At 37.9% G+C, this 14,504-nt stretch overlaps 1 protein-coding gene across 1 annotated transcript in view; it reads left to right on the top strand.

Annotated features, from left to right (window-relative positions):
• The window catches only part of ctnna2 (catenin (cadherin-associated protein), alpha 2), a 565,129-nt gene extending 552,059 nt beyond the window's left edge, over positions 1-13,070 (top strand). Inside the window, exons 15-18 of the mRNA XM_065265453.2 lie at positions 5,397-5,578; positions 5,887-5,992; positions 10,030-10,164; positions 12,147-13,070. Of these exons, the coding sequence (XP_065121525.1) occupies positions 5,397-5,578; positions 5,887-5,992; positions 10,030-10,164; positions 12,147-12,434 (711 nt within the window). The 3' untranslated portion in view covers positions 12,435-13,070. The remainder of the gene's footprint in view (positions 1-5,396; positions 5,579-5,886; positions 5,993-10,029; positions 10,165-12,146) is intronic.
• Positions 13,071-14,504: the final 1,434 nt, after the last annotated feature.

Here is a 14,504-nt window from a genome sequence, read left to right on the forward strand (position 1 = left end):
GGGAACAGATTAATAATATGTAAGTACGGTTTATAAACTGAGGGGACAAATTACAAGGCCGTGATCATGGATTTGCGGGTCTCCAAAGGGTGACCTGCTGGGCTCCGTACTTTTCTACGGTTAATAAGACTTTTTAAAAATTATGAAAATTCTATGGTATTAAATTAATAACAAAAACCTTATTAAAAGTAAAAAAAAAACTCTTTTGAGCAAGATTTTGGTCTTATCGCCCATTTCTATTAAAAACTAAAAAAAAATCCTCCAAATATAAATTATTTCAGCCCCTGCGGTGACTGTACAGCATTTGAAAGTATGGCTACAAATGAGACAATGTCACTTTCTCGATATGTGTGAATGTCAGCCAATGTTTGACAGCAGGGTTCAAGGCTTAACCCACATTACTGTATGTGTGAATAGTGCACAGTGGGCTGCTTATAAGACATTAGAAGAATATCAGTACGTAGCTGAGGAGTACTGCTGGCATTCACACGCGTACACCATAACACTGTATGATACCAATTAGTCTTGGTAAAAAATCTTCTTGCATGAATTAGAGGAAACAAATAGAAAGCATGGTTTAAATAACAAGTTAATAACACTTTACAATAAGGTTGTATTAGTAAACATTATTAAATGCATTTACTAACATGGACAAAGAGTGAACAACATTATGTATTAATTCTTATTAATGTAAGTTAATGTCAGTACAGTTTTTCATGTTAATTCATGGTATATTCATTAAGGTCAAAGGGGACATTTCATGAGTTCACATTAACACATGTAATCTATAGGGAATGAGGTAAAGCATATCTGACTTGCTGTCCAATGGGAGGGCTTCGAGCACAAAATTTTAGCCCTGAACACAAGAGTACTGCGTAAACCCTTTTTAACTGGGATGGATGAAATAGCTGAGGTGATAGGGTGGAGGAGGGATGCTGCAAAAACTGTTGCATGACCATGCTTCTTCCGAACTAAAAAAAACAAAAACGTAATTTTATGAGACTTTTAACATATGTAAAATAAGTCTTTGGTGTCTTCAGAGTGTATGTGAAGTATGTGACTCCAGTGGGTGTACATTATTGTCAAATAATTCAACGTCCCGTCATCAATTATTCCTTACTTCACAAAGCCCAGTGATATTTGCATTAGGATGACGATAAGTAGAGATTCATGTAAAAGACATGTTTGTGTCTTATTTTCTGTTGTTCATGAAATCAGTATTTCAGCAAATGGAGAACTGAATTGGAACCAGCTACATACACTCTAAAAACACACGGTGCTATATAGCACCAAAAGTGGTTCTTTGCTCGTAATCATAGAAGAACCGTTTTTAGTGCCATATAGCACTGGCAAAGCACCTGTGTAGAACCATATGGGGGCCATATAGCACCACTATAGCACCAACTATGGTTCTACATGGCACTATGTGGTTCTACACAGGTGCTTCACAGGTGCTTCACCGGTGCTATTACAAGCAAAGAACCACTTTTGGTGCTATATAGAACCATTTTTTTTTTTAGAGTGTATCCAGATATGTGGTGTGGGTGAGCACTCAGCATTTTAAAGAGTCAATTTGGGTACCTGGACTAGAGTACACTAATACTATACAGTATATTAGATCGTGTAGTGTGGGGTATTCTCAAAGCCAACCTGCAAAATCGGAAATAAGGTAGTACCATTCCGTATGCACTCAGCACAAACACTTTGGGTGTGTTTGCAGCTTTACCTAATCTGCATAATTTCCTAAGCGAATCGAGCGGTAAAATGATGTAAACAGTGCATGGAAATAAACAGCACTCTTTGCAGGTGCAGTTCATGCTTTCTTAGTAAATTCCCCCTGCGACTTTTGGTTTAATAAATTTGTTTAAGTTCTCTCGCAAGATAAAAAAGAACCATTTGTTCGCAGACTCATTTTACACATTATGATCCTGACTGGCTAGTTTACAAGCAAATTAATATCTGATTGGCTGCCTTGTAGACATATTATTTTCTGATTGGCTGATTTGTAGGCTTATTATTATCTGGTTGGCTGCTTAATAGGCACATTAGGCACAAAGAGGCTGTTTACACCTGGTATTAAGATGCGTTTTGGTCGATCGGATCACAAATGGACGAGAGAGAAACATTTACATTTACACCTGGCATCTTCTTTTGTCCACTTTTAACTGTTTCTGTCCTGATAACTGAGGGGGGCGAGGTGGTCTGTGGGCGAGTCTCTCTGTATTTGTTTAAAGCAGGCTGTAGAAATGACGGGTTTAAATTGGCGCGCACTATTATTATGTCAGAATCAACTGCTTGTGTTAGTAAAAATGTTGCACAACGCTTTGTATACGTATATACAGGCTTTCTCAGATATTTCTGAGCAATCTTTGAAAAAAGCTTGCACAACTTTCACGCGCTCGCAGAATGAAACAAAATTGAGAAGGGCGGAGAGGAGCCGCTTCAGTTATATCAATGAAAGTCTAAAAATCGCTCTGAACACTGTGGGTTCGCACTAGAAGTTAGGTCCGATGTAAAAACATTGTGCTTGGTACATCACATCAGATCAGTAGGTGGAGAGTAGGTGTTTTTTGTGGCTGCTTAAACACATTCGACAAGCAATCCGGTCCACATTGCCAAAACACATATAAGAGCTCAAAAAGAGCTGATTGGTTGCGAGGTTTGGTGTTGCTTTGACAGGTCTAATGGGATGCACAGGTGGTAAAATGGAGCAATAACAACTCCATGACGCAGTTGCGTCAGCCTTTCATTTGCAAAAGCCCAGGAGCGGATAGCTTGTGCGGGAAAAAAAAAAAATCTGTTTCATCATATAATCACATTTCCTCCCAGGGCTCCTTTACTTTTTAATGTATAATTGCTTGTTAAATAAACAAGCAAAAAGCTATAAAAATGAGCAGCTGGGTCTTAATGAGCTTTTATGTTATGACATCCTTTGGCTTATCTTTGCTTATAAATTTAGACGAAACCTTTGACTTGTCAAACTGCAAATATAGACTTCTCTCGAAGCTCATGTTTCACCGTGACTGTATATTTAATGATGTCCAGTATTGCTGCATAGTCACTGTTGAACAAATGCATAATTCATTGACTGGTGTAAGAACTGAAGTAATTATACATTTATCTCAAAAATAATATTGCGCCTTAACTGTATCCGTGACCTTGCAAGGAGATTAATGCCCTTTTGGACCGGCCTGGAATCGCTATGGAGAAAGAATTTATTCCTTGACAAGGAAGGGAGGTGGGAAGGAGGATGGATTTTCTCTTTATGAGCAAGAGATGTCGGCGGGTTCCAGAAGGCCTTATGATGAAGTGTCAAGTCTGAAAACTTTACACAGAGGCATTTTAGTGGGGTTAAACAATGTCACACGGTTGTTATTTTTGGTTCTGAATGAAGGGGTATTGTCTGGTTCATTTATTACTCTCATATCATTTCAACCCCATGTAATTTTTTCTCTGAACCGTAACATTTTTATGATACTTTTATGATGTTTTTCTTATAAATTGTGGGCGTGTGGCTAAAGCTGTTCTTTGAAAACTGCTCTTCATTTCCATTCTTCATTCGTATTTAATGGCAAAAAATGGGATTGGGATTAAATAATCAGATAATTTTCACTTTAGCTTCAACTATTCCTGTTACCCATTGTTGGTTGTAACTATTTACTAATGAATTGGTTAATGCAATTTAATTACTTTTTACTTAGAAGAGTAAAGTAAGGGATTACTTTTATTTTTATACAGTTACTTTTGATGTAATTGAACGAAATACTGTATATGGACTGCAAAACAAGTATATTTAATACAATGGGGGATTCAAAGGGACCCTCCACTTTTTTTGAAAATATGCTCATTTTCCAGCTCCCCTAGAGTTAAACATTTGATTTTTACCGTTTTGGAATCCATTTATCTGGTGCTAGCACTTTTAGCATAGCTTACCACAATCCATTGAATCTGATTAGACCATTAGCACTGGGCTCAAAATAACCAAAGAGTTCCAATATTTCCACTTTTTAAAACTTGGCTCTTCTGTCGCTACATTGTGTACTAAGACTGACGGAAAATTAAAAGTTGTGATTTTCTAGGCAGATATGGCTAGGAACTATACTCTCATTCTGGCGTAATAATAAAGGACTTTGCTGCTGGACCATGGCTGCAGCAGGCGCAATAATATTATGCAGTGCCCGAAAATAGTCCCCTGCTATTGAAAGTTACCAAGGGGACTATTTTCGGGCACTGTGTAATATTATTGCGCCTGCTGCAGCCATGTTACAGCAGCATAGTCCTTGATTATTACGCCAGAATGAGAGTATAGTTCCTAGCCATATCTGCCTAGAAAATAGCAACTTTTAAGTTTCCGTCGGTCTTAGTACACGATGTAGAAGAGTCAAGTTTTAAATAGGAAAAATATCAAAACTCTTTGGTCATTTTTGAGAGCGATGCTAATGGTCTAATCAAATTCAATGGATTATGCTAAGCTATGCTAAAAGTGCTAGCGCCAGACCTTGGAGATCAGCTGAATGGATTCCAAAACTGTAAAAATCAAATGTTTTACTCTAGGGGAGCTGGAAAATTGTATGCTAGAAAGAGCTAGAAAAAAGGAATTGAGTGTCCCTTTAACATCAGTATTTAAAATCTAACATTAAAATGCTGTTTTTTATGTATCCTTCAAACTTTTCCTTAACTTTGGTGAGTTAATAACAATAATGATAACACTTTAGTGTAGTTTCCAATTCTCACTATTAACTGGTTGGTTATTAGCATTAATATTACTGAAATGTTGGCTGTTTATTAGTACTTAAAAAGCACATAGTATTGCCTAATTTGCAAAGCCTTATTCTACATCCTTTATCCTACACTGTAAAAAAAGCGCAACACAAAGTTAAAACAACTTGGTTTTGCAGATCAAATCAACCTACTTTTCAAAGCTTTGGCTTAAAAAAGTTGACAACTTAATTTCAACCTGAATTTATAACTTAATTTTAATAAACATGTGTTGATTTGACAAAAATGCTAAAAAATTTTACAGTGTACCCAGTTTCTACCATTTTAAACTTAACAACTACTTTATTAAGTATTAATAAGCAGTAATAAGGAGTATATTGAGGCAAAAGTAGTTAATAGTGAGAATTCGACATTAAAAGGTGTGACCAGAATAATTTATTCTGTACTTTTATATGATTTATTCGAGCCGTTTCAAGCCTATTTTTGTATCATTTACTAAATAGGATTAAGAAAGTAATAAAATAATTTTGGAGAGAGTTTTTGTACAGTAATCTAATTAGATGTAATTAGTAACTAGTAAATAATTACTTTTTATGTAACTTAACCAACCTCAGAGGAATATTTCTCACATCTGAGAAATGTTTTATATCGACCTTATTTGTGTTGTGCATCCGTAGGCCATCATGGCTCAACTCCCTCAGGAGGAGAAGGCCAAGATCGCAGAGCAGGTGGAAAGTTTCCGGCAGGAGAAGAGTAAGCTGGACGCCGAGGTCGCCAAGTGGGATGACAACGGAAATGACATCATCGTGCTGGCCAAGCAGATGTGCATGATCATGATGGAAATGACCGACTTCACCAGGTACATCAACAATGATGCAACAAATGCAATGCATTATTAGTGATCCAGTCTATGAAATTCCATATGTGAAATATATATACCTTGATCTCTTTAATAATAACTGATAAAGGACATGTCAAAGATTGAAACTTTGATGCTGCTAATCTCACAATCAGATTTTGCCAAATGATGGTTCATGCATTTTTGTTAATGCATGTTCAGCACATGGCCGTCTGGTTTGATGATATTGCTTTGTGAAGCGTGTGAACTCCAGGCCGCTTTGAGGAGCCAGCTAATAGAGTAACAATCTTGGTTTTGTGCCGCGACAGGGGAAAAGGCCCTCTGAAGAATTCCTCTGATGTGATCAATGCCGCAAAGAAAATTGCAGAGGCTGGATCCAGAATGGACAAGCTCGCCCGCGCTGTGGCTGACCAGGTCAGAATCTTCTCTAACGGTCTCCTCTATCTTCGTTAAAGTAAAAGATCAAAGCCCTGGGATGCCTTTAATATAATTAGCTCCTGTGAGGTGCTGAATCTCTTATGAGATCCTCTTTATGCCCCCTCTTCAGAACCTGCTCACCGACGCTTTAATGTCCGTTCATTCAACTGCTTGTAACTGAAAAGAAAGGCCGGGGGGGGGGGGTGTGAAACAGTGTCTTTGTGCAAAGGACATTATGCGTGCATGATAGCAACAATATTATGCGAGTGTTTATTTTAATGTAGCACTAAAACGACACTTTAAGGAATGATCTACTTGTTTTTGTCCTAAGCTCTGGCAAAGCAATCAAGAATGTTGCAACAAGACGCCTGAAACCTGCTGTGTCACCACTGGCCAAGACTCGTGTTGTTTTAGTTGTTCTCATTTTTTCCCTTAGATAAAGAAAAAATGGTGAGAGAAATCCGATCGGAATGCTGATCAGGGTGTAATACGAGTGTTTTAGCGCACCAGAGACGACCAGACAGTCTCTGCTTACCAAAAAAGACCTCCTCCCCCAGGCCGTTGTGTTCTGCCCAAAGCGCCGATCTATCGTGTCCGTTGCCAGATATTTCACACACACTGTTTTTGTTGGTTCGTCTGAACAGGTGGCTTGCCTCGTCCCTTACCGAACCTTTTTCTCACTAGCAGAGTATTTACATCTAATGGCCATCTGGGGTTTCCAGGACTCATCAAGGGGCCGTATTCATTTCAGAAAGGATTCTTGAGTAGGAGGTGTTGAACAGAATCAGGTTCTCAATAATCACCAAGCTCCTCTGGGTAGAATATAAACTGATTCAGAAACAAAGTCTTGGTATAATATGCCTAATTTATATAGGGCTTCGACGTATGCTGCCGTACTTGAGACGGTTGACCCGAACCTGCTGGGTCTTTCATACTCCCCCCGAAGTGTGAAAAAATAGTTCACTTTCCATGTGATTTCCTTCTGTCTTTCTCCATTTTCCCCCTTGCAGTTTCACGGCACAGTAAGTGGTCGCCTCCTGCGGAGAGACACTCGAGTCCTAAACGCTTAGGATGTTATAGCCACTCAGCCGTGTCAAAGATAAAGCAGCCTCAACAGTTATTAAATGTCTCATCAGTCTTTTTCATTCGAAGTTCATGTGAAGCTATAGGGAAGAAAAAATACAGCCAACAACTTCTGGTAGGACTTATTACTTGGTGACTTTGCATAGAGTTATTGTAACCTCGGCGTCAGTGGAATAAGAATGTAGCCGTAATCTTGTCTTGACATGCGAAGTGCTGTCTGTCTAAAATTGGAGGATTTAAAATGAAGGAAGAAGGGAATGGTGGGTATAAAATGTTCAACTGGAGGCGCTCATGCATGACTTTAGACGGGGCCACGGAAAATTGAACTTTTAGCGAAGTCGACCAAACTTTTGGTCAGCTCAGGAGGACAATTTGTTACACTGTTGCGAGGAGATTAAACCCACAGTGTATTAGGGTAGAAAAAAACGAGCAAATGTGTTGTTGACAAATAAAATAAATTTTAATGATTATTTCTATTTGCAAATTTAATGAATAAATATGTACTCAAAATTTTAAAAAAAAATCAGTACAGAAGAGCTTCTTGAAGCACATGTTAGGATTTGGTGTGACCCCAATTGACATTAAACACATCTTGAACTCTTTTGAGGAAGCTCAAGTCATAAAGTCATTAGATTAGATTTAGAAATTGAGGTTTCATTTCATTTAGTTTTAATAGAGACTGCAGATTCCTGCTATTGTTCAGGTGTAAAGGGAGGTCACACAAAATACTTGTCACTTTAGCTTATAAATTTGTTCTGTTTTTTTATTTTAAAAATAAATTTCCTGTATTTTCATGTTGTAGTCTAATAAAGAGACTGAGAAATAATTATGTGCCGCATATGGTCACTATACCAATGTAAAAACAACACATCTAATGGTGCCATGGTTGCCTAAGGGGTGGTTCACATTTTGAACCTCAAATAAAGACTGTGCACGTCGTTGGTATAGTGACCATATGCAGTATATAATGTAAACACAACAAATCCAATGGTGCCATGGCACGCGTTATATGCTGCATATGGTCACACATCAATGAAAAAAAAACAAGAAATCTAATGGTGCCATGGTTGGCTAAGGGGTGGTTCACATTTCGCGTCTAAAACCGTGCGGAAAGCGTAGCGGTGTCGCTTTCGCAGCCATTAACATTTTGCGTCTTTTGCGCACACATACATTATTTTGAATGTAGACGGGTGGCAAGCATGCTTAAAGACGTTGTGCGTCGATATATACTGCATATGGTCACTATACCAATGTAAAAACAAGAAACCTAATGGTGCCAAGGTTGCCTAAGGGGTGGTTCATATTTCGCGTCTAAAACCTTGCGGAAAGCGTGGCGGTGCCGCTTTTGCAGCATTTCACATTTTGCATCTTTTGCACGCAAATACATTATTTTGAATGTTGACGCACGGCAAGCCCCCTCAAATTAAGATCGTGCACGTCATTATATACTGCATATGGTCACTATACAAATGTAAAAACAACAAATCTAATGGTGCCGTGGTTGCTTAAGGGGTGGTTCACATTTTGCATCTAAAACGGTGTGGAATGCGCGACAGCACCGCTTTCGCAGCGGTTCACATTGCACGTTTTTTTCTCACGCACAAATACATTCTTTTGATTGGAGACATGCGGCAAGCACGCTCAAATAATGACGCATCGTGACTCCATTGCTCTCTATTTGAGCGTGCTTGCTGTTCATCTACATTCAAAATAATGTATCTGCACACGGAAAACAAATGTGAACCACCCCTAAGACATTTGGACAGTATTGCAAAGCAGTGGTTCTTAAATTTTTTTTGGCATGCGGCCCCGTCTGATGAACTGTGCATCCTTTGCTTTTCCCCAAAGAAAATTTATGACACAATGTAGAGCTGTTGGTTAGTAGCCTTATTTTCTGAAGTTTAAACAGAATTAATGATAAATTAATGTTTTCATAAATGCCATAAAACTGGGGCCACCCTGGCACCGTCTCGCGGCCCCCAGTTTGAGAACCACTGTTGTACAGTATGTGCTTAAAGCTGGTCTGGTATTAAGCAAGTACATAAAAAGCAGTGTTCAAAACTGTCTCTGTCGTCGATTTGCAATGGTAAGCTAATAACAGTTATTATTTCAGATGTAAGATACAATTTTACAAGTAATGTCAGTTTAACTTCATTTGCTTTAAACCACATATAGATAAATTACAGAAAGTAATCTGCAATTTCATCAAAGAGATGGCGATATAAAGGCAAGCGTTATGCGTTATGTTGTTTGTCTTTACAACATTGTTCATGAATATGCATGGTCCCTATTAAATAAATAAATACAAATCAGCTTTAAAATAACAATCAGAAATTGATAGGTTTTTAAAAAATATATTTTAGCAAATAGCCTAAAGCTGGTCTGATACGTTGCCAGTTTACCAATGCCAACTCTGGAGGCTAGAGCTTACTTCATAAATATTCATTGGTTTGCATGACTAGCCATTCCAAGAAGAAAAATCATAATCACCCAATCAATACAGATAAGCAAATGCTGTGTCATGACATCACGAACATGCTGCAACCTTCCCCTACCCACTACTTGTCCCGGTGCCACCAGATTAAAATCACTTCCAGAAAATTAACAGTCATGATTTACTGTGCCCGTGTCTATTTTAAACTGCTTCTGCTAACCCTCTGGGACGAAAGTATTTACAAATTGAGTCTGCAATCCAGCATTAATTTAGTGTGCTGTGCTTCATATTTATGTGTACAGTGTTCCTATAAAGGAAATAAATGGTCATGGTAAAAGCGAGGGATTTATGAATGATGAGTAATGCCATAGATTTCAACCAATATGTGATGATGACACACACTTTGAGTCATGCTCACTATGGCACAAACTTCACTTAGATAACGTCACCCCCTCACCACATATTTGCTCTGCATATTCAAAGGTTAAGCCTCTGTTGTGTCTTTCATCTCCCGTAGTGCCCTGATTCAGCCTGCAAACAGGACTTATTGGCTTACCTCCAGAGAATCGCCCTCTACTGCCACCAGCTCAACATCTGCAGCAAAGTCAAGGCTGAGGTTCAGAACCTAGGGGGAGAACTCATCGTTTCAGGGGTATGTTTCACTACTATAGAGAGATGCATTGTATGGTTAGTAGTATGACCAATGGATTATAGGACAAGACTGTTTAAATCCGGTCCTGGAGGTTTGCTATCCTGAGTTTAGCCTAGAGGGAACATTTCATGAAAATCTGACTTTTTTCATGTTTAAGTGCTGTGATTGGGTCTCCAGTGCTTCTGTCAACCTAGACAATGTGTACAAGAACAACACAGTAATTTTGTTTTGGTAAAGCATTCTCTGCAAGAAAAAAAACAGGTCATTGAAATCTGTCTTTCCTTGTGATGTCAGAAGGGGATAATACCGCCCCTTAAATGATTAGTTCATTTTCTTAAAAAAAATCCAGATAATTTACTCACCACCATGTCATCCAAAATGTTGATGTCTTTCTTTCTTCAATTGAGAGGAAATTATGTTTTTTGAAGAAAACATTCCAGGATTTTTCTCATTTTAATGGACTTTAATGGACCCCAACACTTAACAATTAACTCAACACTTAACAGTTTTTTTTTCAACGGAGTTTCAAAAGGCATAAGGGTCTTACTGTATCTAGCAAAATGATTGTCATTTTTGACACGAAAAAATAAAAATATGCACTTTTAAACCACAACTGCTCGTCTATATCTGGTCTGTGATGCGCCAGCGCGACCTCATGCAAAACGTCATCACGTCAAGAGGTCAAGGATGATGTATGCGAAACTACGCCCCAGTGTTAACAAGTGTGAAGAAAGAGGACAGTTCCGACGTTGTTGTATGTCGAATGATAATAATTAATGTCTTTGTGTCAGTTTATTGTTTACAATGGTCCGCAAATGTGCGTTTCATATATGTAACACGTGACCTTTCCACGTCATTACGCAATTACCTGAGGTCGCGCTGACTCATCACACAGCCGGAGGAAGGAGTTGTGGTTTAAAAGTGCATATTTTTTATTTTTCTTGTCAAAAATGACAATCGTTTCACTAGTTAAGACCATAATGCCTCGTTTGGGATCATTTAGAGTCCTTTGAAATTCTATTGAAAAAACTGTTAAGTGTTAAGTTGATTGTTAAGTGTTGGGGTCCATTAAAGTCCATTAAAATGAGAAAAATCCTGGAATGTTTTCTTCAAAAAACATAATTTCTTCACGACTGAACAAAGAAAGACATCAACATTTTGGCTGACATGGTGGCGAGTAAATTATCTGAATTTTTTTATAAGAAAATTGACTAATCCTTTAATCTGCACTATCCAACCAGATCAGCTCATTTGCATTTTAAAGGACAATCCAAAAACGGAAAATTTTTGCGCACACCTACAAAGTGGTGATTTTGTTATAATAAATTATCTATATTATATTTAAGCTTAAACTTCTCATACGTAATCTGGGGACACCAAAGATTTATTTTACATTGATAAAAATGAACAAGTTCATAATTCAATAAAAAAAACTTTGCAGGATGATGGTCATCCATGTTCGGATTTGAATAACATCAATGATGCTCTGTGTAGTTGCTAAAATGCATTCATGTCCCTAAAGTCTAAAACAAAAGGCATGTGCAACATGATGCATTACCATGTTACATGTACAAAATGCAATATTCATGATGTGCACAGCAGAGCTGAAGTAAAGACCAGACCTTTTGAGGTTCGTAGCAAGGTCGTGTCTGTTTGATGTGGACATGAAGACCTGAACTCTATGTACATGATATGCAAATGTACATTGCCTGGATGCTGTTTCCCATGATGCACTGCAATTGACCTGACCTTCCTTTGCTTGTGTCAGAAATGCACTTAAAATTGTGTTGAAACAACATGAACATCTTGATATATCAAAATAAACCAGAAACAATAACAGCTTTCTTGAATTAGGCAATAACTTTAGAAACATAATCACATAACAACAGTGTAGTTAAATTAAATGTGCATTAAATTTCCATCCCTATCCCAGACTCATTTACAGTAAATCCGCTAACCTCCGCGTTTCCTCTGCTCTTCAGCTGGACAGCGCTACGTCCCTCATCCAGGCGGCCAAGAACCTGATGAACGCCGTGGTCCTCACGGTCAAAGCCTCCTACGTGGCCTCCACCAAATACCAGAAGGTGTACGGAACAGCGGCGGTCAATTCTCCAGTGGTGTCCTGGCGCATGAAGGCCCCCGAAAAGAAGCCCCTGGTGAAGAGAGAGAAGCCGGAGGAGTGCCAGACTCGCGTCAGGAGGGGCTCGCAGAAGAAGCACATCTCCCCCGTCCAAGCCCTCAGCGAATTCAAGGCCATGGACGCCTTTTAAATCCGCCCCGAATTCCTCCTCTGTCGATTTCGTACCCACCCCGTTACGGCTTACTTTCTCCGAGCTGTTTCTTGTTTCGAGCAGCGCCGTGTGTGTATGTGCCCAGTAAATGTCTGTGAGTTGGAGGACTTGGCCATGCATCCTCTTCCAACCAAATTTCACTGTAAATGAGAAACAAAGAAACTGACAGATGAGAGTGACTTTTACAGTGTGGGCTTTCATGTGGTGTTTAATATTAACAGTGCTATCACTGACTGGCCATATATACACAGAGATATAAAGTAATATAATCTATGGTATACAGTAGAAGTCTCAGCCCTAACCAAGGCAGGAGAACTGTTTGCCTTCTGAATGATTTTTTTTATTATTATTTAAAATGACTCAGTTATAGGAATAACTTATGGTAAATCAAAAACAGATTCTGTCCCTTCTTCCCGATATTATCCGTACGATGACATGAGACTGTAGTTTTTTTGCATTTCAATTTCTTTAATTCTATTACTGTATCACTAACCATGGCAGCCAGGTTGGCAATAGTATTACATTTAGAAAAGGACTAGTTGTGTGGTTGGCTCAGACTAGTAGAATCCTGCATACCTTTATAGTCCTGATTCTCTAATAAACCTTGCAACTGTGTGTTCTGTGTCAAAGTCTTTTTATAAGTAAAAACCTCATGATCTGAAGTAGTGTTGCTCCAGTACATGACGTAGCATTTGACAACACCTACACATTTTTTAATTAATGCAGGTATGGATGTTTCATGTTTGACAAGCAAGATCACCAAAAGGGCATTGTGTTTGTCCTGAAATTGCTTATGTCTGTAAATATTTGCGGTAAAATAATTACCAATAAAACGTGAGCTGTTGTTCTGAAACTTTAAGAGATAAAATAAAAGCCCGTTTCAATGTATACAGACAGAAAAAGGTACAAAAGCTCTAACTGAAACAGTACTATTAAAAGGTCTTAAAGTCCCCATGAAATTAAAATTAAACTTTTTTCCTTTTAGTATAAAAATGTTAGGCTTAAGAATAAATATAAACTGGTATGGTCCAAAACATTGACAACATTCTCATACAGAAGATATAAGCATTCAAAACCTAAAAATCTAGAATTTATTATGACATCACCCTACACTTCAGCTTCTCATCAAATTTCCTGTCCAATCAAATGCTCTCTAGATGCTGAAGCGTCCCGACCTACGTTTTATTATACTCTAAAAATGGCTTGGTTATTTTTGACCCACAATGGTTAAATATTGGACAGAACACACCGGTGGGTTAAAATTGATCCAATGCTGTTTTTTAACCCAACTGTTGGGTTATTATCACTGAAAAAAATAAATCATTCAATTTACTCTTTTTTTTTAGATAAATGTTTGCAATCAATTTATTTAAAACAAATATATAGAAAAATGTTTGTTTAAATGTAGCTTAAATAAATTGAATGCAACCACTTACCATAAAAATTTTGAGTAAACTGAATAAATCATTTTTTTCAGTGTATCCCATGGTTGCATAAAAACAACCCAACATTGGGTCATTTTTAACAAAGCATTGGGTCATTTTAACCCAGCATGTGTTCTGTCCAATATTTACCCATTATGACTCAAAAATAACCCACACTCTAAAAAATATTGAGTTGTTTTTAACTCAGGGCTGAGTAACTATTGGACAGAACAAATTTCTGGGTTCAAATGACCCAAATAACCCAACTTGCTGTTTCAACGTGGTTGATTAACAATAACCCAGCAGTTTGGTAAAAACAACCCATTATTTGGGACATTTTAACCCAAAAATGCAAATCCTCTGTCCAATAGCCTTGGGTTAAAAACAACCCAAAATTTTTTAGAGTGCAGCCATTTTTAGAGCATTAAAGTACATCTTTGCTGGACTGTGCCATAAATGAAACACTATTGGTTATTTTAAAAAGGGGGGTCTTCTCAATAGTTACATTGTTTCAGATCATCACTACATCAAATAATGGAGCACATTTCAAGGCACTTCAGTGGGCCTTCAATGTGTTACATTTAGGTACAGATATTTAGCTTTAAAGCAATCTGTACCTTTGAAG

Source organism: Paramisgurnus dabryanus, chromosome 4 (genome assembly GCF_030506205.2).
Source record: "Paramisgurnus dabryanus chromosome 4, PD_genome_1.1, whole genome shotgun sequence".
NCBI lineage: Eukaryota > Metazoa > Chordata > Actinopteri > Cypriniformes > Cobitidae > Paramisgurnus > Paramisgurnus dabryanus.